Source organism: Anabrus simplex, chromosome 4 (assembly GCF_040414725.1).
Source record: "Anabrus simplex isolate iqAnaSimp1 chromosome 4, ASM4041472v1, whole genome shotgun sequence".
Taxonomy (NCBI): domain Eukaryota; kingdom Metazoa; phylum Arthropoda; class Insecta; order Orthoptera; family Tettigoniidae; genus Anabrus; species Anabrus simplex.
The window spans coordinates 244,496,741-244,521,879 of NC_090268.1; the positions used below are offsets into that span (position 1 = coordinate 244,496,741).

The 25,139-nt window shown below is 37.8% G+C and overlaps 1 protein-coding gene across 3 annotated transcripts in view; it reads right to left on the reverse strand.

Annotated features, from left to right (window-relative positions):
- Dlic (dynein light intermediate chain) overlaps positions 1–25,139 on the reverse strand; it is a 316,288-nt gene that overhangs the window by 90,849 nt on the left and 200,300 nt on the right. For all 3 annotated transcript variants that reach the window (XR_010859834.2, XM_067145474.2, XM_067145473.2), the window contains exons 6-8: positions 12,657–12,886; positions 3,016–3,127; positions 2,747–2,935 (exon numbers count right to left, since the gene is read on the reverse strand). Coding sequence is in view for 2 of the 3 variants with exons in the window: in XM_067145474.2 (XP_067001575.1) it covers positions 2,747–2,935; positions 3,016–3,127; positions 12,657–12,886 (531 nt within the window). In the remaining variant the exon portion in view is untranslated. The remainder of the gene's footprint in view (positions 1–2,746; positions 2,936–3,015; positions 3,128–12,656; positions 12,887–25,139) is intronic.

The following is a 25,139-nucleotide window of genomic DNA, read 5'->3' on the forward strand; positions in this document are numbered from 1 at the left end:
CCTTTACGCTTCGTACCAACATTATATGTACAAAAGACCAAATGGTTCAAACTAAAACATCTCAACCTTTAACTGATGACATCAAGGCCTACACTACCCTGGATTCAGAAGATGGCTTCAGTGAAGACTGCCAATGGGAAGGACTTCAAAGGCACTGCACAATGACAGCTAGACAACATCTGGGAGTCTCAAAAGGGAGACTGAAGGAGACGTGGTGGTGTAAAGAAGTAGTCTAGGCGACACTAAAGAAGAAGAAAGTTGCTTTCAAAGAGTGGTGGAAGTCCAGGAACACCCAAGAAGAGTTGCAGCTCAAGTTGATATACAAGGCAGCTAAGAAATCTGCAAAACTGATTGTGGCTAAAGCTAAACAACAGGCTCTTCAAGGATTCTATGAAGGCCTAGATACTCCAGAAGGTGTCAGCCAAATCTTTAAGATTGCTGCCCAGTGTGAAAAGCATTCCAGAGATATCATTGTCAAGAAATATATCAACGACAAAACAGGCAACCTTCTTACAAAAGAAACCGAAATCAAAAACTGTTGGCAGGAATATTTTACTGGGTTGCTAAATGAAGAATTCCCCAGGGACATAGCGGTTCCTGAATGTCCTGTGCAGTACCCTGTACCTATGTTCACCCCGGCTGAAGTTCAGACAGCTGTGTCAAAAATGAAGAACGGCAAATCAGTAAGACCTGATGGCATTCTATCTGAACTGCGGAAGGTTCTGGGTACTGAAGGAATTGATTGGCTTCCCAAGATGTTTAATAAGATCCTCGCTAGCGTACGTATGCCGCAGCAATTTCGCCAAAGCTACCTTGTGCCTATCTTCAAGCAGAAGAGAGATGTTAGAGAATGCGGCAGCTATAGAGGCAAAAAACTCACTTCACACACACTAAAAATTTGGGAAAGTGTCATTGCCAATCACATCAAGAAAATTATAAACATCAATAGGAACCATAAATAACCACAGGTTGGTGTTCATCAAGGTTCAGCTTTGAGCCCAAGTGGAGTCTAACTAGTGATGCAATTCAAACTCTCCGAAAATGATGGAGAAGCAAGTACTTCACAAAGATCTCCACATAGTTTTCACTGATTTAGAGAAAACATTTGAATGCGTTCCTGTGGAAATCGTTTGGACTGCACTGTGACACCAAAATGTTACGGAGGAGTTTGTGAGGCTGATCTAGGACATGTACGTCCATACTTCTACAAAAGTAAAGTCTAGTTCTGGTATCTCTGGGAGTTCCCTGTTGAGGTTGGTGTTCATCAAGGTATAGCTTTGAGCCCAATCTTATTCAATGTCGTTATTAACTATCTCACAGAACAACAGATGGCACAACTACCATGGATTCTTCTATACACAGACATCATCCTAGTTGGTAAAACAAGTGAAGAGGTTGAGGCAGCCTTAGAACTTTTGAGACAGACCCAGAATAAGCCGTAAGAAGATGGAGTATATGTTCTGTAACTTCGCCAACCCGGAAGTTCAAGGTCCACTTAATACAGTTTTTTTTTAGCAGTTGAACCACTGGCAATGGTGAATAAATTCAAGTACCTGGGCTTAATTATTACCACTGATACGACGACTGATGAGGACATGAAGCACTGCATCAATGATGGATGAACCAATCGGCGTTTGCTGACAGGTGTCATATGTGACAGGAGGGTGCCTACAAAGCTCAAAGGCAAGATATACAAGACTGTTGTTAGACCTGCCCTCACTCACGGTTCCGAGTGTTGGACAAGGCAAAGGAAGCATGATCAGCAAATGCATGTAACAGAAATGCAAATGCTGCGATGGTCAGCGGGTGTCGCCTTCTTGGACCGAGTGCACAATAAGCATATAAGGATCATTTAGTATGGCCATATCAGTGAGATATTGGAGGAGCGGCAGTTGTGCTGGTATGGATGCATACAACGTCGAGTTGAAGATCATCCTGTTAAGAGAACTCTTGCAATCGAAGAACCACGGAGAGGATGCGGGCGCCCAAGAGCAACATGGTGGCGTACAGCCAAAATTTCCTTCAATAGAAACAGCATTCCAGTGGCGGAGATATTCAACCTCAGGGAGTACTCTCTAAGGATCAGAAGAGCTGACCCTGAGTGATACTTGGAAGTGTCCATTGTGGGGACACATACGGCCAGAAAAGAAGAAGAAAAAGATTAATTTATCTTAAGTGGAATTAAGGACTGGAATAATTTATCCAGAGAAATGTTTGATAAATATCTAAGTTATTTGGAGTCATTTAAGGAAAAACAAACAATTGATAGAGAATCTGCCACCTGGGCGACAATCCTAAATTCAGATCAATGATTGATTAACTGATTGGTTAGTCAATTCTTTGTGTAATTTGTCCTGAAGGTATTAGTTTACAACAGAGTGATTTCAATCTTTAGATTTACAAACAAAATAATCATCTTAGCAATAGGAAAATAACTTTCTAACTGAAGTACAGGATTACATCTCATAGCTACTACAGTACATAAATAAGATTACAAATGTAAATTTAGTATTGAGTTAAATACGATTTTTCCTATAAGTTGCAACATTCCAGCAAGCTCTGTCTAGTAGTAAAAGCAAATGGACAGAGCAGAAAGAGTTCAAGACTCAACTTTCCCACAAATTATTCAAAGTATGACTTTGGAAATTCATTAGAGGGCCTTGAGTGAGATGTAAACTTTCATATGAAAATGACTGATTGCTTTTAGATTTAAACAAATTAATATATTGAGAAAAATCATTCTGACCTTTTTTGGTGAGCCCTGAACACCAGGGGAGCCTGATGACCGCCTATCTCCAGTTTTCTGCACTCCTACTGGTGTACGTAACGGTGACTCCTGTCTACTAGTGGGTGTTCCCTGTTGGAGTAACTGCAACTGCTTGCCAAGGAATGACTGTTCATCCTCGGCTTGAGTTTCTGACTCTCTCGTTACAGGCTAATTAAATAAAAGGAAAAAAAGTCATCAAATACTAATTATCATTAAGTATGGTATACTGCAACGTAAGCATTCGTTACCTTTCTAATGATTGGCTGCACAATAACATCACGATAGTAATCATCTGGCTTCATACTCTGCATGTTTTCATACAGTATGCTGATTTTCTTCATGTTGTCCCATCCAGATGGACTATAACGAAAAGAAAAGAAAAGAAAATAATTATGGATTTGTTTCACTGACAGTCAACATAGAGCTGAAAATCTTACTGTTCTGACCCGTAATACAAGTCACAACCACTGCCACCATACTCAAACTCTATGAGAAATAATGTTATGCTATTTGTTAAATATCCCTTCAGTTGCAATAGATGTTCAAGGTTCAAGCTATTGGCTTTACGTCGCACCAACACAGATATGTCTTATGGCGACGATGCAATAGATGTTAACATATGTCATAGTGTCAGTAAAAGGAGCTTAATATTTTCAGGTCTAAAAATTAACTAGAACTGGAGGGACTGAGGGTTCTGTCGGACAGAACTGTTTGTCGATATTGTGCTGACAGGCCGAGAGACCACAGTGGGAGTTAATGGGTGAAAGTGTGGCTTACAGTGCGTGTTACAGTGAGTTGAGGATTTGGTTGATATCTGTACTTGTCAGAATTGACTTGAGTGAGTTAGAGGGTAGTCAGTCTTCCCTTGTGATGGTAAAGTGAATACTCAGTGTGGGGACTTGTTGATATCTGTACTTGTCAGAATCGACTGTATGGTGGTGAAGTGAATGATCAGTGTGAGAACTTGTTGATAACTGTACTTAACAGAATCGATAGTCCCTTTGTATGGAGGTTAAAAATTAATTGGGCCAATCTACAAGGGCCATCCAGAATTTAAGTTTCACTACTTACAACAAAAAAAAAAAAAAAAAAAAAAAAAAAGTGTTTCCGTCACATTAACAGGCTTAGTGAAATTTGAGGAATAATATGTGAAAGGAACGCGAGATGTGAGGCTTGTCATTTGGGAATATTTTATTGCAATGGGACTGTCCTTGGCCACAAGCAAAATCAATTTTGTGCTGTTCTGCTCTCGTATCATCACACGTGTCACAGAGCAAGGAGATGCAAGGCAGTACAGTCTGCGCACGTGTGGAGTGGAGCACTCTAGAAAGCCAGGCATGAGCCTATCAGCTGTTGTTCAAGCATATGAATAACCAATTATGAATGCGTTTTAATGCTCCCTTCCATGAACTGAGGAACTATAAGCCGTGGGGTACAGGACTCGGATACTTACTCGCTCTTATGTTATCATTTCTACATTTTTATACTCTTGACTAGCTTGTCAATACTACAGAGCAGACTTTACGGAAATATAAGCCAAGGACTTACGAGGGTCTACTTTGTTTTGCTTGAGCTCAGATGTGTTTGATACTTGGTTCTACGAGACGTGTGGTTTATTTCATCAATGGAGGCAAGGAAAGTTTAGAAATTATTTAATTGGTTGTGTACAGATAGAAAAATATGTTACCTGTCAGTTTCAGTGCATGAAGAGGATATTCTCGCCACGAGGGACTAAGAAAATTCCAATGGTACTAGCCAGCCTCAAAACGCTGTTCAATTCTTGCCTTGTGATGGTAAAGTGAATACTCAGTGTGTGGACTTGTTGATATCTGTACTTGTCAGAATCAACTGTGTGATGGTGAAGTGAATGATCAGTGTGAGAACTTGTTGATAACTGCACTTAACAGAATCGATAGTCCCCTTGTGTGGAGGTTAAACATTAATTGGGCCTGCCCACATGACGCAGCCAACATGAACTTCTAAATGGTGGGCGCTTTCCCATCACCTAGAATGGAGCTTCCAGAGCCGTAAGGACAACAGACGGCAGTTCGAGCCTTGTCATCAGTTAATTTAAGTACCTGTACAAATTATATTTTCTTTCAACCTATTAAAACGTAGATAGTAATTTTGTTTCTCTTAGAGCATTGCATACTGTAGTACTCTTTCCTATTTTCCTCTATCATGGTTGAGGTAAAATTGGTAGTATCTGGGGAATATGATATGTGTATGGGATCTTCAAACATCCGAATTCATGAACAACATTGTGTTAATAATCACGGCTTAAAACATATTACTTAGGTACGTGAACTAAATTCAAATAAATTATTTATTTATTTCCACGATGGTGATGGTGGTGATTTTTTTTGTGGAATAGTGCTAGACTTTATCCAAAACATTTCTTCTAGGTGTAGTGAAGGAATTATGTGTGTATTTATTTCAGCTATGGCAGATGTGTGGTATAATATAATAATTTCGTGTGGCTATTTCTAGTTAAATTAATAAACTTCATTGTTTGTCCGTATTGAACCAAGATTACAACTTTTAATATAATTTGGGTCCACCTTATTCAATACTAAAAACTGTTGCGTAGATTTAATTACAACATACATTTCAAACAGTACTAGTTTCGACGCCCTTCTGCATCATCATCAGCTGATAGAAGTTTGTAGAAAAACTGACAATCATATAAGTTTGTCAACGTCAAATTGTAAGCAAATTATCACAAAATAACTTATTCTATTGTACTACCTATTCAATACAAACCACGTGCTACGTGGGTGAAATTTACATAATACTATGTACACTTTTTAGCAACATGTTTCGCCCCTTGTTAAGGGCATCATCGGCCCGTAGGTAACCTTAAGGTCAAAAGTCAGAATCATTAACCAATCATACAAGGGATACACTGAAAATATGTTACACTTTAAAAACATCTTAAGTTAACAAGCTACAATTATAATATAGAAAAATGCCCAATACAAACTAAGAGTATTGAGAATAAATATAAAAGGAATACACTGATAATATGTTACACTTTAAAAAACATCTTAAGTTAACAAGCTACAATTATAATATAGAAAAATGCTTATTACAAACTAAGAGTATTGAGACTATATAGTGTCTGAACTCACGGGAAATAAATTTAAAAGAATGTAAATGAAAACTAAAAGAATTTTTTTTTAACGAAGACCATGACTTTGCAGGTCTTGGGCCAGTAACAGTCGTGATAAAGATTGTAATCTTCTTTGGGTATAATAATCCCAAGAATTCTGTATCTGAACTTGATACATAAACAACGTCCAACAGTTACAAACAACAGCTAGAGATCGAGAATAATTTAGGTAAGTTGACTGTTGTGATTAAAATGCTGTAACATTTGAAAAATGATCGTATGTTTTTTGTCGCGTAAAGCGGTGTTGTAAATCCAAGTTCAGGCTGGTGCATAATTGTTGAATTGTGTCCTGACGTTACGAACAGTCATGTGTGAATATTCTTACTTGTAGAATTGATTAATAGCCTTTGGGAGGGATATTGTCTGTAATTAATTAAAAGAGAAGTTAAAATTAGTATTTTGAAGCATGCGTAATGATAAGAAACTTCAGTAGTTGATATGTCAATTGAGAGATTTCTTTTTTTTTTTTTGCTAGGGGCTTTACGTCGCACCGACACAGATAGGTCTTATGGCGACGATGGGATAGGAAAGGCCTAGGAGTTAGAAGGAAGCGGCCATGGCGTTAATTAAGGTACAGCCCCAGCATTTGCCTGGTGTGAAAATGGGAAACCACGGAAAACCATTTTCAGGGCTGCCGATAGTGGGATTCGAACCTACTATCTCCCGGATGCAAGCTCACAGCCGCGCGCCTCTACGCGCACGGCCAACTCGCCCGGTGAGAGATTTCTTACTTGGCAAGGTAGTGCTAAGTAGAACTGACTGTTCCAGCATCTCCTGCCTGACTAACATTTCTACTCCTGGTGTTATACTTGTGCGGTAAAGGAGGGGTGGGGTGTAGAGGAAGGGAGGGGTTATGTTGATCTTTAAGTGCCTGTGTCGTTACTAGAGGGGCGTTAACAGATATAGTGTAGGTAGACCTGATGTTTGGTTTGGTGGATGAAACATTTGGGTAAGGGGATTTAAAAAGATACAGGATTTTATTCTGGTGTGAATTCGCGATGCGTATAAAGGAAAGATAACTGCCTGATGTCGCTAATCCAGAAATGATCCGTGCTGCTTGGCACCGTGCATGTAAAAATTTGAAGGTTTATTACACTAAATTTCAAGGTAACTACAAACACGGCCTTTCCGGCGAGTCACATCATGTTTGTTAAGAGACAGTTCCATTTCCTTTTGTTTTCTTATATTGTGCTAAATGTAAAATGTTCAACTCCTTTCGGTAGTAAATCTAAATCATAATTTTACCCCTTGGGGCTGTCTCCTAGATCTGCTTCATTTTAGCGTATTCCCATTTAGAACGGGTACCTTTTCTCAGAAGTGTTTCTGAGGAGGCTGCCTCCTGAATGAGCTCTGCACTAAGATAATGATTTTAAATTTCGTGTTTTCCCTTCTGTGTATATTCTTTCTGACAGTATAATGTTACTTAAGTTTTATTCTTTCTGACAGTATAATGTGACTTAAATATTGCACCATGAAACTTGAACATTCTGTGAGATGTTCCTTCCTAAAGTTATGTAAAGTAGCGTCCCTGAATTTGAACATTCTGGGTAATTTTTCGTTGTTATTTTTATAACCATTTTGAGTTTTAAAAGTGTAATTTTGTTCGATCAAATTTGCATGTTATTTCCATCTAAATTATTAAGTAAACTGTATACTGAATTTGAATCACCATTGATTTTGCTTCTTCAGCACTGCCAATACCTTCCACAACCTGGATATGGTCCCACCGCTTTCCACTATCCTTTCCTTAGCTGTCATGTTGCTTAACCTGATCATTACTCTTTGTTGTTTTCTTGTGAAAACGTGCATTTGTTTTTGATATCTTTGATTGCATCTAAACATTTTTAGTCTGCTTTAATTATTATTATTATTATTATTATTATTATTATTATTATTATTATTATTATTATTATTATTATTATTATCTTTCTTTGAATTTGTGTTTGTGTATGGAAGTTTGCAACCTAAGGTTACAAAAACGATCGTTCAAGTCAGCAGACATATCAAAATGAAGTAATTTTTTACTGAATACTGGGACAGATAATGAAAGCTGGTTCCATCATGAAATAAAAACAAAATGGCAGAGTATGACATTGGTACCATCAGTATTTGTAGGATGCTAAATAGTTTTCCCAACTTTTCAATAGAGTAAACATCAATAATACTGTGTAGTTGCCCTGTCAAACAGTGATCGTCAACCAACGGCAGTAGTTATTGTTATGAACACTGGTGCCAGACACTTTGTATCCTTTCTCCCCAAACTGCTTCCATGTAAATATATATTTAAGCTTTATAATTTCCTAAAATTTTCCAATAGAGTAGCGTCAATGATTCTTCAGACCACCACTGCTGGACGCTGCTAAAATACCCTGTAATTTTACGCACTGGTGCCGACAACTCTATCTGTAAATAAGTTGCTATAACCCCGTTTTACTCCGTATATTAATGAACATGTTTTCTCAATGAACATTGTTTCTCATTGAAATTTTAGTAACATTTACCAACATTTCTGATAGTGTAACGTCAATACTTCATATGGACCACTGCTGCTGGACACTGTCAAATACCCTGTGGTCTTACATATTGGTGCAGTCACTGCACTGCCCCATTGTTAATATGTTAAGTTATCCTTTGTAGGACATACCCTAACATTCTGATGCTGTTATCCTTCACAACTGGTAATTTACAGCCAACGGCTGATATATTGGTATCTGTATCATCAATGAACATTGTTTCTCTCATTGACTATCCCCCTCTGTAATATGTCAATATTATATCTTATATTTACAATTTAATTACAAACCTAGTACCTGATTTATGCCTTGAGGTAGTACTATGACTGATGATGCCTTCAATGAAGGGAAAAACATGTCTCATATGGAAATAAAGATAAATTCCTAATTTTTTTTTTTTTTTTTGCTAGGGGCTTTACGTCGCACGGACACAGATAGGTCTTATGGCGACGATGGGATAGGAAAGGCCTAGGAGTTGGAAGGAAGCGGCCGTGGCCTTAATTAAGATACAGCCCCAGCATTTGCCTGGTGTGAAAATGGGAAACCACGGAAAACCATCTTCAGGACTGCCGATAGTGGGATTCGAACCTACTATCTCCCGGATGCAAGCTCACAGCCGCGCGCCTCTACGCGCACGGCCAACTCGCCCGGTCCTAAATGTTTAAAAATTCTAATGTACTGAATAGGTGACAAACTATTTAGCATCCTACATATAGTATCTTCAATACGGATCAATAATGATATTTATCACTTGCACTATCAGTATTTGCCAACAATGAAGAAAGCAAAGAGTGTAATCTTTTGGGAAAATTATGTTCACCATCTTCTGGGATTTAGCAGGGTGAGTTCCAGTTGAATTTCTTAAACCTGTGATGCAGTGTGTATTTTATTGCCCCAGTATTTGTTGTGGAACTTCAATATTTACCATGCTATCTTGGGTAGGAGTTGATGTTATTGTACATGGTTGGGAAGATATTTTTTTTTTACAAGTTGTTTTACGTTGTACGGACACAGATAAGTCTTCTGGCGATGATGAGACAGGAAAGGGCTAAGAGTGGGAAGGAAGCGGCCATGGCCTTATTTAAGGTACAGCCCCTCCATTTGCCTGGTGAGAAAATAGGAAACCACGAAAAACCATCGTCAGGGCTGCCGACAGTGGGGTTCGAACCCACTATCTCCCGAATACTGGCCGCAATTAAGTGACTGCAGCTATCGAGCTTGGTTGCGAAGAGATCAGTAATACTTTTTATTTCCAAATATATTTGTTTGTATTGTTACAATATGATACTGGTACGAGCAGTGCCGAGGATGGCGCATCAGACACTGAAACCAGCTAGAGGGAAGATGTAAACTGTTTACTGATGAGTATGTATTTCACAGCAATGCAATAATTTTTTGGAAGCGTACTATTTTAATTTTAATGCTTACATCAATGACAACTTAATAAGTTAATTTTTATTTTCACATTGAAGAAATGTTCGCCACACTGTTGCAAATAAATTAGGAATTTTGATTTGGACTATTTTAATTATTTTCATGTATATGTGAGAGTATTATGTGCACCTTAAACCTGTATCAAACACAATTTAGTTTTAATTTTTTGAGTACGATAATACAAATACTGGTATTAAAAAATTCTTTGCATAACTGTCACACTACTATTTTTTCAAAAATTTGGTAAAAAAAAGTGCAACGATTATGCAGTAAAATACAGTAGTCATTTGTAACATTTGCTTGAGCTAAAGTGATCAAAACTTATGTCATAATATCCTAACCTGTTGTAATAACTCTATAGATTCTTATGATGCTCTCCATTATACAATATTGATGTTTTCTGTTTTTTGTTAAATGTTGCTTATTAATTTCAGTATAACATTTATTTATAAAACAATTTAAACATTGAGGAAGTGTGGAAATGAAATGAACTTGAAAGTTTTGAAACGTCATGTGACTGTTTCAATGATAACAATATCAAATCGAATGGACGACAAACTTAGCAGAACAGGCATACAGCTGGTCACGTATCAATAGCATGAAGCACTACCTCAGGCCTGGATAGATGCACCAAATTGCTTCAGAAGGGAGTTATACAGCTGTTGTATATTCTCCCGAGGCAAGATAAACCATGGTTGTTGCAACTGACTTCTTATATCCTGTTGACTGTTACTGGATCAGAACTGACATCTGAGGTACTCCCACATGTTATGTTTTATAGAAGACACATCAGGGCACCTTGCCGACTACAGAGAGTACTTCCCATAAGATGGAGGCAGTTCACAGAGACATCATACACCATGTGTGGATGAGCACTGTCTGGTCGAAAGATAGTAGCAAGGAACTGTCTCATGAGAGGTAACATCAGAAAGCAAGATGCTACTGATGTACCTCTGTGCCATCAGGGTCCCCTGCATCACTATCAAAAGTAACCTGAAGTTATATCCTATGACTTCCCACACCACAATGCCAGGAGTAATGCTAGAATGTCTCTTCACAATACTGGCAATGTGTGTCCTCTCCACCAAAAACCTACTGATTATGGCATCACCTCTAACAAAGTTATCTTCGCTCTACTGTCAAGAGCAGCCTATGTACAGGATGGTGAACACATAGCCTGGATGATGTTAGTCGTCGAGGTCAGTGCAGAATGATACAGTCCTGTAATTGTGTCCGGATGACAAGTACAGACATCACAGTGTTGAGCAATGATTGGCACACAACACAGTGAAACATCCTTGGAAGGGTCCGTCACGGTTGACTGGAACATTATGCTGTGTGTTCTAACATTAGGTCAGAGTGACATCTGAATGCCCAACATACTGGGCAATTGCATGAAACTATTCAGTCTCATAGTGCTCCAGAATATGGCTCCTATCAAACTCCATCAAGTACTACTAATGGTAATTCAGTCTAAAAGTCACTGTCTTTGTCCAGTGATATTCTATCACAGCACAGGCTGATGCCAACGTTTTGCACAGGCTTGATAACACAATCACTATCATTAGTATACCACCACTAATGCACTCCTGCAGCTGCTCTAGAGATCAGAGATCATTGCAACTTTAATTATTTACATACATTTCAATAGCAAGCTTATGCACTAAATGATGTCCAAAACTGGGCAATATTTCGAAGACTGGTACCAACTGAACTTATGGGTTCACTAACATCATAGATAGGTTGTCATTAATGCCAGAGCAGAAAAGCTGTATTTGAAGTGATTCAGTAACCAGGAGGATAGACTCATAACGAGTAATGAAGCATTATGTTCAAAAACCAAAAATAATTCTCGGTTTTGTGCAACCTTGGCATGTGCATGTATGGCAGCACTAACAGAAGCAGACACATCCTGCCAATGTTGTAGAGTCACACACCAGCATTAGTCCTCACATCACAGTGAGGGGAACCAGAGGACAGGATTTCAGATCACCTCTGAGCGTGATCCAGAGGACTCTAGCAGCAGAACAATATGCCCGTGACATCTTAATTCCTCATGTGTTCATCTACATCCGGCAAAATGTCTATGAACTGTCCTCTGTATCATACTGAGGTAGTCTCATTGCCAGCAAGTCCCCTGATCTGTCCCCAATATACAACATATATGGGACCAGCAGTATGTATGTCCATAGTGTCAACTCTTATCTATTACAATCATGGCAATGTCACATGACCATTAAACTGCTGGAGTTTTAGTTCATTTCTACCACTCCTAGGTACCTATATTTTCTTGTAAATAAGAGAGCATGCTGTGTGCACAATGTGTGAAAATATATGAAAATTTAATCCCTACAAGGAAAAATTTATGTTGAACTGAAAGAAAAATCCTAATTTCAATTCCCTAATTCACTTTGCCTCCTAACACTTGCAATCAGTGGGGATATGATTACTTCAGATGGTGTATCATGCAAGTACCGTATGTTTTAGATCAGGTTGTAAATGAAGTGGGCAAGTGATTCATCAATACTACAAATGTATAAATGGACTGTCTTAATGATATAAAAACCAGAAGCAACAAAAAATTACGAAAAAGATGGGCTTTTTTTTAAGAAAAGGAAGGATGGAAGCTTGTAGTTTTACACAATTGTTAATATTGTGATAATGTACATACGTATGTATGTATACCTTCTCTACTCTAATCCCATAAATCTTTCGCAGTCTCCATTGTTCAAAAAATACAAACTACAAAAAAAAAGAGGAAATTACATACATGAGTACAGCATCCTTCTCCACAACAAGAGCCGGTGTCCGAAAAGGAAAACCATATATTCGATGAGTAAGGTACTTATATAAAAGATCACAGTTCTTGTCCTCCTTCGCTGATGTGTAAAATAAAGCTGCTCCATACTGCAAACAAAATCGTCGTATCCACTGCTGCATAAAGTCAAAGTGTTCATCTCTGTAATCGAAGTCTTTCTCGAGGGTTGACATATAATCGGTCTGTAATTAGAACACACATCACAAAGTCAAATGCATGAGAAGTAGAAAGAGTACAGGTTCTGATTTGCCTCTTCTAATTTTGAAATTAAAGCACATACACTGAGAAGATAAATAGACTGATTAGTTGACATTTCCATTTAAGGTATGTACTGTATATATATATTATAAACACAAACAATGAACAGAAAAGATAGGCACAAAAGCATATAAAGTATGTTCCTTCACGAACATTCAAGTAAATAATTCCCATAAATTGCACATTCCATTACTCATTTCTCAAAATACTCACAGTTGTCCATTCATTGTAAACTGCTTACGGCACAGGATTATTTGAATACAAAGAGAAACTGCATTTGGCAATACCACTGTGGTCACTCGTGATTAAAGAGAAGAAAGTTTTTCATTAAATCCATGTTGACAATTAAAGAGATACAGTATTAAGCAAGAGGAATTAATATAAGATAGGTGAAAAGTTCTATGATATTTAACCCTTTGCCTGCCAGCCGCATATGCGGTGTCCAAGCCCTATACCGCCAAGGCCTAATGTGCACATTTTACCTTGCAGTAAATTATTCCTAATAACTTCTGTTCAATTTATGTAAATTGGATGGACTTTTTTTGTTTTGAAGGTAATGCTTTGGACATTTTATTGATGTAAATTAATGCAAATTGGACAGAATTTTCAAAGCAGACTGACTCCAATATAAGATGGATGAAACCCACTTACAACTACGGCAGATTTATTGGTATACTAAAAGGTGCAGCAAAACGATGCATACCAAGAGGTTACCGCAAAGAGTACATCCCTGGCTGGAATGAAGACAGTGAAAAGCTTCTCAAGGAATATGAAGACAATGGTGACCCTGTCCTCCTACAATCACTAAATGAAAACAGACGAAATAAATGGCTACAAACTGTAGAATCCTTGGATCATACTCACTCCAGGGCCTGGTCCTTAATCCGGAAACTGGATACAGCAAAAAATACTATGAGGCAAAAATGTAATATAAACTTAGATGATATGGCCAACCACATGATCACTACCTCCAAGTCAAGAAAGGAAAAATATATAAGAGAAGTCAGACATCAATTGAATAAAAGGAAAAGGTCAGCTCCATGATCATCTGAGTTCTCTGCACCATTTAAACTAGAAGAGACTATAGAAGCTATGAAGTGCATGAAACCTGGAAAGGCAGCAGGTGTTGATGGCATTTACCCGGAATTTCTGTTACACTGTGGTCCAGCTACTGTCAGATGGTTGAACACCTTCTTTTAAACATTGTAGAAACGAAAACTATCGCCCTATTGCACTCCTTAGGGTCACATTCAAGCTGCTAGAGAGACTGATCCACAATAGAATCTCCCCAGCCATCAACAAGGTTGTTTCTATAGAACAAGCTGGATTTAGACCAGGAAGAGGATGTGAGTAACAGGTGCTAGCAATAGCAACTCAAATCGAAAATGGCTTTGAGAAGAAGCTGATAAGCACTGGTGTCCTCTTAGATCTAACTGCTGCTTATGACACCGTTTGGCATGACAAACTGCTGCTCAAATTCATTAGTGTCATCCCTTGCTGGAAACTAACCACTCTAATAGGCAATACGCTAAGCAATAGGTATTTCCAAGTGTTTTCAGAAAACTCTACAAGTAGAGTGCACAAAATAAATGAGGGGCTCCCACAGGGCTCTGTGCTGGCTCCACTCCTTTTTAATTTGTACACATACGATCTTCCAAATACCAAGTCCAAGGAATTTATTTACGCTGATGATATTGTCTTGATAGCCCAGGACCAAAACTTCCCCGAAGCTGAAGCAACATTAACAGCAGATCTGAAGATATTGGATGAATACTTCAAACATAATTCTCTTCGACCGAATCCTCAAAAGACAATTGTATCAACTTTCCATCTGCGGAACAAACATGCAAATTACAATCCTACAGTCAGTTTCAGAGATGAGATTCTCCAATACTGCAGTAACCCTAAATACCTAGGGGTGACCCTGGACAGATCACTGACATACAAGAATGAAGCAGCTTAAATTAAAACCCGGAACAACATATTACAGAAGTTAACAGGGACCACCTGGGGTGCCAATGCATCAGTCCTTACATCCACAGCTCTGGCTTTTTCATACTCAGTTGCAGAATACTGCTGTTCTACATGGTTAAACAGCGCTCACACCAAAATAATTGACATACAGCTCAATCAAGCAATGCGCCTCATCACAGGATCTACTAACACGCACTGGCTATCGGTTCTAAGTAACATTCCGCCCCCACCCCTAAGAAGATCTCAGTCATTGATGAACACATGGAAGAAAATTGACAGCAACCCACTGCTACCAATACATTCAAATTGTCCAGTATCATTACCACAGCGATTAAAGTCCAGACAATCATCGTGGCGAACAGCAATCAACCTGCAAGACAATAACTTCAAAATAATAGATGCCTGGAACAATCAGTGGCAGAGCTAAAACTTCCTGACACATCATTACTTAATTAAAACTCCTTGGGAGCAGCCTGCAGGCTTTCATTCACCTCGACGACAGTGGTGTGTACTGAATAGGATAAGGGCTGGCCAAGGAAGATGCGGAACAATACTGTACAAGTGGGGATGGAAGTCCTCTCCTCATTGCGACTGCGGTGAAGAACAGCAAACCATGGATCACATAGTGCTCGAATGTCCCCGCAGAGCCATTTTATATCTTTCAGCAGATGATCCATGTAAACTACGAACAGCAAAGGTGAAAGATTGCAGCCTTGTCTAACCCCTGTAAGTACCCTAAACCAAGAACTCATTCTACCATCAATTCTCACCGAGGCCCAATTGTCAACATAAATGCCTTTGATTGATTTTAATAATCTACCTTTAATTCCGTAGTCCCCCAGTATAGCGAACATCTTTTCCCTCGGTACCCTGCCATATGCTTTCTCTACATCTACGAAACATAAACACAACTGCCTATTCCTCTCGTGGCATTTTTCAATTACCTGGCGCATACTGAAAATCTGATCCTGACAGCCTCTCTGTGGTCTGAAACCACACTGGTTTTCATCCAACTTCCTCTCAATGACTGATCGCACCCTCCCTTCCAAGATGTCAGTGAATACTTTGCCTGGTAAACTAATCAATGAGATACCTCATACCTCGATAGTTGTTGCAATCCTTCCTGTTCCCTTGCTTATACTGTAGATAGGTGCAATTACTGCTTTTGTCCAATCTGCAGGTACCTTACCAATACTCCATGCTAATCTTACTACTCTATGAAGCCATTTCATCCCTGCCTTGTCCGACTCGTTGGCTGAATGGTCAGTGTACTGGCCTTCGGTTCAGAGGGTCCCGGGTTCGATTCCCAGCCGGGTCGGGGATTTTAACCTTCATTGGTTAATTCCAATGGCCAGGGGGCTGGGTGTTTGTGCTGTCCCCAACACCCCTGCAACTCTCACACCACACATAACACTGTCCTTCTGAGCAATGTAGGTTAGCGTCATGGGATACTCTTACTTCATTAGCTTAGGCAAAGCCAAGAATATGTAACTGACCATATGAAGCACTTTGCCCATTTTTAGGGTATAATGTTGAAAGTCAATAATGAACCATAGTATTCTGAAATTGTAAGGATAATTTGGTGGTAAGACAACTTTTTCACTAAACAAAACAAATGACACTGCATTATTGTACTGCCAAGTATTCTGTCTAAAGTTTTGGACTTTCCGTCACTACCAGTGAACAACTGTTCCAATTTGTCAAGCACTGAAATAGGTGGAAGTTTCATTTTTCCATCATAACAGAGAGTGAAGAGCCTCCGTGGCTCAGACGGCAGCGTGTCGGCCTCTCACTGCTGGATACTGTGACTCAAATCCATGTAACTCCATGTGAGATTTGTGCTAGACAAAGTGGAGGCGGGACAACTTTTCTCTGGGTACTCCGGTTTTCCCTATCATTGTTCATTCCAGCAACACTCTCCATTATTATTTTATAGCATTTTATCAGTCATTACTAAATCACTTTGGGAGTGGCAACCCCATTGTAATAATATCCTATATATGGTTCATTCAATACATCCCTGACCTGGTCAAAGACTGGAAAACAGTTTGTAGGTTTTCTTTTTCAACAGAGAGTGAAGCATCCTGCTATATTCTTCTCAGGTTTAAAATACAGCGCAGAGCAATATTGACAAACCTCTTGAAGATCACCTACAGAAAAAGACCCTACATTTGGAATAACATCTGAAACAGTACACCTCGAAGCAATCTTAAATTTCTGACTGTCAATTTTGTGATTATGCTTACAGTCTTGGCAGTTAACTCACGACAACCTGTTAAAATGGCCTCTGAACTTGAGAAGTAACAACTGTATTGTTGAGTTGGTGTTCCCTGTCGGCTACTGAAGAAATAGTTATTTTTTCAAAATATTATAATGTGCATTGTCCAAATCCCCAGTAAATAATAAGTCATAAATCACATGACCAGAACCGTAATCCATTATTTGTTAAATTAATAAATTTCATTGTTTGTACGAATAAATTTTTAGGGTATAATGTTGAAAGTCAATAATGAACCATACTATTCTGAAAGTGTAAGGATAATTTGGTGGTAAGTCAACTTAATTTAACTGAAGAAGCCCACCAGGCAAAGATAGTGGCCCATCGGTATTTGGGCTTAAGAATCAAGGTAGGAAAGATAGGCAAGGATATAAAGTTTATCAAAAAAATGTACTGAATTTAATCTGAGCCCAAATTTTTTAAAGAGGGTATTTAGAACGAATCAGGTACTTTCGCACCAACGTAACGTACAACAAAAATGTAAAAGATTTTATCTTAAAAATGAGTTAAAATTTCCTTATAAGAAAAAAACTTTTTTGAATCAGCAGTTATATGAGACTCACCTCATGGCTGCTGCCTTGCTTACTAAAGCGCAATGGAACATTTTTCAAGACTCGGTTCAGAATAAATTAGGTAACTTTCTTCCTGCTAAACAGAAAGTATTGGATAAAAAACTAGAAATGCTAAAGAAAGAATCGTTTTCAAGCAAACCAGTCTTAGAAGCTAAACAGTCTCCTAATAAAGATTTAATCAGGAGTTTTCATACACCAGTTATCAACCTTTCCAAGACCATTTTGAATGAGAAAGAAATACAAATTCTTTCTAAAGGCCCAAAACACAACTGGCCTAATTTCAATCTAGCCAAAAAGACCACAAAACTTGTGGTGGAATCGGAGGTTGCGATTGGTAAATTACCACATGAGGTGCAGGAGGAAGATTAGATTTAAAAAGAAAGTTGCACAATAGTTTAGTTACTAATAATAAAGATAATGCCGTTTACAGTTCCAAGGAAATCAGTATTGATAAAAAGTGTATTATAGAACTTAAAAAGAAGGTAAAAGATGAGGAGCTCATTATCACTAAGACAGATAAGGGGTAATGTGACAGTGATCATGCATAAGGATGATTACATTCATACGACTAAACAATTTTTCGATAATGAAAACTTTTTATTGATCAAGAAAGACCCAATGCAAACTCCACAACGCCAATTAAAACAAACATTAAAGAATACTTCCTTCCTCTTTACCGAACAGGAGAAGCAAAAACTAGTAAATATGAACCCGGGCCTTCCAAAAGTGCAAGCACTCCCCAAGATTCACAAGGCCGGGGTTCTCATTCGGCCCATAATAAATTACAGACCCAGTCCTCTATACAAATTAGCTAAGTTCATTCAGAAATTCCTTAAACAACACTATTGATTTACAGCAAACAAATCCATAAAGAACTCCATAGAACTGGTTAATAAATTAAGCAATTTTAAATTACAAGCTCACCATACCTTACATTCATCTGATATCGTCAACATGTTTCCGAGTATTAGAATCAATAAGTTGCTTCCTATTGTTTTTAAGAATCTAAGATCCTACAGTCAGCTAAGTGAACTTGAAATGCAAGATTTTATGAAATTGGTTAAGTTACTTGTAAATAATAACTACTTCGTCTTTGACAAGGTCATTTATAAACAGGATGGGTTGGCAATGGGATCTCCGGCCTCGGGAATCTTGGCGGAGATTTATCTGGATTCCTTGGAAACATACATGACGGAGAACAACAAAGAATTTGACAACATTCTGTTTTGGTCTAGATTTGTGGACGATACATTAGTAATTTTAGACGAACGTGTTAGGGACGCAACGACTACTCTAGATGTATTTAATAACATTGACCCACAGATTAAATTTACTTTGGAGTCAGAAAGTAATGATTTATTATTATTATTATTATTATTATTATTATTATTATTATTATTATTATTATTATTATTATTATTATTATTATTATTATTATTATCTTTGTCTATACACAGAAAGTAATGAATCAATTAATTTCCTTGACTTAAAAATCAACAGATCGGATTCATCTTTTGCTTATAGTATTTTTAGAAAGCCTACACAAATGGCAGTCACTATTAGACAAGACTCAGAACACCCACAGAGTCAAAAAAACTCTACATACAATAGTTTAGTAGAACGGGTATTTAGGATCCCCATGACAAAAGCTAATTTGAATAAAGAACTCAATATAATCCGTTCAATAGCTAAGGTTAATGGTTTTAGTGAATGCTTTATTGAACGTATCATCAACAAGTTCAGGTACCGTTTACAAACCACTTTGGCCAAAGACAAACCTAATCAGAAGGCGTTCACAATATTTACTTATAATAAGGATATATATAAGTTTACTGATGTTTTCAAGAAACATAATGTCAAGGTTTCATTTTGTACTGATAATAATAATAATACAGTTGTATTGCACAATTCAGCCTCAGTTAATAGATCGAACCCATATACCAAATCGGGTGTGTATAGATTTAAATGTAACGACTGTGGGTGCACATATCTAGGTCAAACAGGACGAAGTTTTAAAATTAGATACACGGAACATACCAATGCAATAAAATATAACAGATTTTCCGCAGTAGGCCAGCATGTACATGATCTAAAGCATAAATTCACATCTACAGAACAGGACATTGAGATCTTGGAGAACTTAGGAAAAGGAAGTTTGCTGGATGTTACGGAGAGTTGCTATATACACCTGGATCAGTATTTTAATCCAAACCTTAATTTAAATGAAATTTCTGAAAAATCAAATATTCTTCTTGATTTCCTTATTGAGTGATTTAAAAATGTACATATCCCGGTCAATAGGACGGTGTTTCTTATTATGCGTAATAGCTTTACTAGTTGCTTTGTACAACCACGCCCTCTGGAGCTCCAACAGGTTGCCGCTCCTCAGTTGCTCCTCCCGCTTTCCCCTATTTCCCCCCTTCGGCCCAGACCAACCTTGGACACTTGATTACTAACACAACACTGCTCGCTAGGCTTCATTGTGCTTCGCATGGACAGCGATCTTTTGAGGTGAGTCACGTCAAAACGTTTACGTTATAAGACGTAATTTTATATTTTGCCTCTTCAGTTAAGAGATAGTTTATTAGATTCCTATTATTTCAAGTCCGCATCGAACTGGGAACACTGTACTTGTTAACATCTTTAAGGACCGATTGCTCGTTTCCACCTCACTAGGATTGCTCCGTTGAAGCGACTCTGAAGATTTTATTGAATTATTTTAATACGATTCTACGTCACATTTTAAGAAGAGTGTTAAATTAAGCTAATGTTTCTTCAAGACAATTTTATTTTTAAGTTGTTGTTCTTTTAAATCCACGTTAGTTTATTAGTGAGCAAACCGGTTTACATATGTTTTCATCAATTTAAGGTTTAAGACTTGCAAGTCTCGGACTTGTAGAAAATATGAACTTTGAAACAGTATAATTGTAACACAACTTTAGGTTGTTAATATGGTTTTAAATTGTGTTCAGTTTGATGTAGATAAACTTATGTGATTGCCAATTTTTCCAAGAACCTATATCAGCTGTTGATGACGCAAAAAGGGCATCGAAACTAGTTCTGATTGAAATATATGTTGTAATTTCATCTAAACAACAGTTTTTATGTATTGAATAAGGTGGATCCAAATTATCATAAAAGTTGTAATCCATTATTACATCACTATTTTCCCTGTGAACTCTGAAGAGGTGCTCGGAAAACAACTCAACCACACTGTGAAGTTCAGCATGTCCATCTTTCTGTCCATTAACAAGCATTACACATTTATAATCAGTCACCTTACTGATATTTTGTCTGTAGAACTCATCACCAACAATAAAATTCTGATATGCAAACCACTTTTTGGTAACACTGTCAACAACAATAATTGAGCATATTTCAATATGTCCATCTTCAGTACCATATAAACAATAAGAAATTGCGTGGAATAAACATTTACCATCAACAATAATAAAACTCACTTCATAACTGTTTGCTTTTGAAGGACCATTACAAGATATTAGAATCATTCAGTATTTACGGTTTTCACTTTACAAAGGAAATTTAATATGTCCTCCTATTCAATACATACACATCTCCATCATTAGATGGAATAATAATAGTCATACATGTTTCAACTCATTTGAGCCATGATCAGTGAAAAAAGGTTAAGGTATTTTTAAACAATTGATGCTAAAAATGTGTTAAAACTTAATGAAGAAAAGAATGTAAACAAATGAGACATGAAGCAATTAAAACAATACGTGATTATTGCGAGGTTGTGGACTTCTTAGTCTAAAATGTGCAGTATGTTACAATTAACAAATGAGGATGAATTCACTGTGCTAAAATTTAAAATGACTGTCTTCGTCATCATCAATGTCCCACTTCAGTCACCCGGGTGTGGTTAACAAGCCTCCTCCACTCCTTTCTGTCCTTCCACTTTTCCTGCTCCATTACTTCTGCCACATCCAATCCAGATTCCCTAACATCCTTCCAAATCTGATCCATCCACCTTCTTCTCTGTATTCCAACGGGTCTCTTGCCCTTCACTTCTCTTTCCAATTCCCTTCTTGCTACCCGTTCCTTCCCCATTCTTTTTACATGTCCGAACCATCTCAGTCTTGCTTTCTGTATATTCTGTACTAACGATTCTATATTTAGCTCTTCTCTGATTTTAATAATTTGAATTCTATCTCTTTCTACTGCTTGGATCTTACTCTCTTGTCTCTTATCAGTTACCAGAGTTTCTAGTCCGTATGTTACAAATGGTATGAAATACTGTTTATATAATGTTAATTTTGTTCCCTTGGGTACTTTGTCATCCCATAAAAGCTCTCTGACTTGATGATAAAATGTTGTACCTTCACTTAGTCTGTTTTTAATTTCAGGGTTGATTTCATTACTCCCATTAATAATGCTACCCAGATATGTAAACTGTTCTACATTCTCTAACCGTTCTCCATCTATGTTCACTTGGCTTCTCTTTTTCTCTTTTTGTCTGAAGCAAGGAAGTATACTGTCGCCATTATTGTTTATTATATTGTATAATGCTGTGTCTTCCTAACGTAACCATTCTTTTTTTTTTTTTTTTTTTTTTTGCTAGGGGCTTTACGTCGCACCGACACAGATAGGTCTTATGGCGACGATGGGATAGGAAAGGCCTAGGAGTTGGAAGGAAGCGGCCGTGGCCTTAATTAAGGTACAGCTCCAGCATTTGTCTGGTGTGAAAATGGGAAACCACGGAAAACCATATTCAGGGCTGCCGATAGTGGGATTCGAACCTACTATCTCCCGGATGCAAGCTCACAGCCGCGCATCTCTACGCGCACGGCCAACTCGCCCGGTAGTAACCATTCTAGGCTTTGCTGATGATACATTGACTATAGCAAAAAACAATTGACTATAGCAAAAAACAAGACTTCAGCTAGAAAGATCACTGAAATGGCCATCAAGAGATTTGAAGAAATTGGCCTAACAATCAATGTCAACAAATCTAAATCCATTTCCATAGTAAAAGGAAGTCCTACCTACAAATCTCTAACATTAGATGGCTACAATGAAATTAAATCTGTAACTCCTGCTGGGACAATCCGTTACCTCGGAGTAAACTACCACAATGCTACTGTATTTGATGCTAAATTAATGATGGAAAAATTTAAGAGTAAACTAGACACATTAGCATCAACTCCACTACTGCAACCACACCAGAAATTTAATGTGCTATCAACCTACATCTGCCCATCTTTGATCTACAAATTCCACCCGATAAAAAATATAAAGGACTCTGTCTTTTCAAGTATGGTTGGGAGGCTTATCTACAACATATGAATGCATGCCAAGTTCTCCAACGATCCAACAATATACAAATTAACCATACCAGAGACCTCCATACAGAAACAAGAACTCCGTGAGAAAGAATTCGATGCCTGGTGTGCCTTACCACAAAAGGGTAAGGGTGTTATACTGTATAAGGAGTACACACCAGCCAATCAGTGGGTAAGAAAACCTGAAGGTTTAACCAGTAGCGACTGGAGAAATGCCATAAAACTAACAGCAAATGTAGTTACAATTCGTGCATTACCTGGCAGGTCCCGAGACAATAACCACTATCGGCGTTGCCACAGTGAGAATGAAACACTTGGTCACGTCTTGGGTTCCTGTCCATTTAATGACATCCTACGGAATTCACGACATCATCGTATACGATCTATGATTGCTGAAGCCCTGAGAGAAAAGCATTATACAGTCTACGAGGAGGTACATGGATTGTCTCGGACAGGATCAAGCCGGCGGATTGATATGACTGCTATACCACCGCGCTGAAGTAAAGGGTTCATAATAGACCCCACAATTAGAACCGAAGCATCATCCACTCAACCACATGATGTACACAAGGAGAAGTGTGATATATATGAACCTATAATCCCATACTACGCCGAGAAATATTATCTGGACTCCACAGATATATAAGGATTGATGATAGGAGCACGAGGCACCATTACTCACACATTTCACAACTTTTGTAAGAAATTTAATTTGCATAACCAATTTATTAAGGACATTGGGTTAGCAGCTCTGAAAGGATCATTAGCAATAGTCAAAAATCATCTATATTCTTAGCTACGTCTTTGTCTTATGAAGAATCCCTCATGGATTTCAAAATTATTGACTGATACACATTTTTAATTACCGTACTGTAATAATAGGCTTTAATATAATATACTTATCATTTATGGACATATTATAAACGACCCTTGTAGTTATTCATCAAATTTTCATGTAAGCTTTGTCTTTTTGGCAACGTCCAAATGGGGGAAGCAGAAATAAATGCATTTCTCTCTCTCTAGTGTCTACTGTTGATCTATTTGGTCTAAAGCCATATTGTTCTTCCTCTTAATCGTATCAGCATTGAATTCGTCTTTTCCACTTGCTTTATCTTTGGTCATTGCTTTCACTGCCCTTTCAAGTTCCAACCATGTTATCGGGTTCTCTTCTTTTTCTCCATTTATTATTTCCATTTTCTTATCTCCTTCTTCCTCCGAGAAGTCATCCTCATTATAAAGTTTTTCAAAATACTTTGCCATCACCTTCTGAAGACCCTTTTTGTCATGTACTATGGATCCATCTTCCCTCTCTAATGCCTTGATTTTTTCTCGATTTATTCTTTTCGATTTTTTTACTCTGTATAATAGTTTCTGATTTCCTCGACTATCTTGCTCACAGATATCTTTGTTGGTAAACTCTCCCCAACATTTCTCCTTCTCTTCCTTGATACTCCTCTTTACTTGTAATTTCAATCTTTTGTATTCCACATCTAACCTTTCTACCTTATTCTCATCCCTCTGATACTTTTTGCTTTTCCTTATCCATTTCTTTCTTCAACATGTTCCTTTCTTTAATATTTCTTTTTTTATTTTGTCTGTCCACCACCGTATCTCCTTTTCCTTAACCTTTGCTTTTGTTTTCCCGCATACCTCAATTGCTGCTTCCACAAATGTCCGTCTTAAATTGTCTCACTCTTCTTCTCCACTTTGTATTTCCATGTTAGACAACTTCCTTTTTGTACAATCCTGGAATGCCATTCTTTTATCCTCCTCGTCCAATTCCCAAGTCCTGATTTTTGGTTTCTTCTTCAATACAATTTTAGGGATTTTTACTTGTTTTAATTCCACAATCAATAATCTATGATCACCTTCCATACTTTCACTGGGGATTATCTTCGTATTCATGACGTATCTTCCCCAGTCTCGGTGTGTTATTATAAAATCGATGAGAGTTCCATACTGTCCATCCCAACTATATCAGCTGATCTTATGGCTATTCCTCTTCATAAACCATGTGTTCTTTATTATCAGGTTATTTCTGATACAA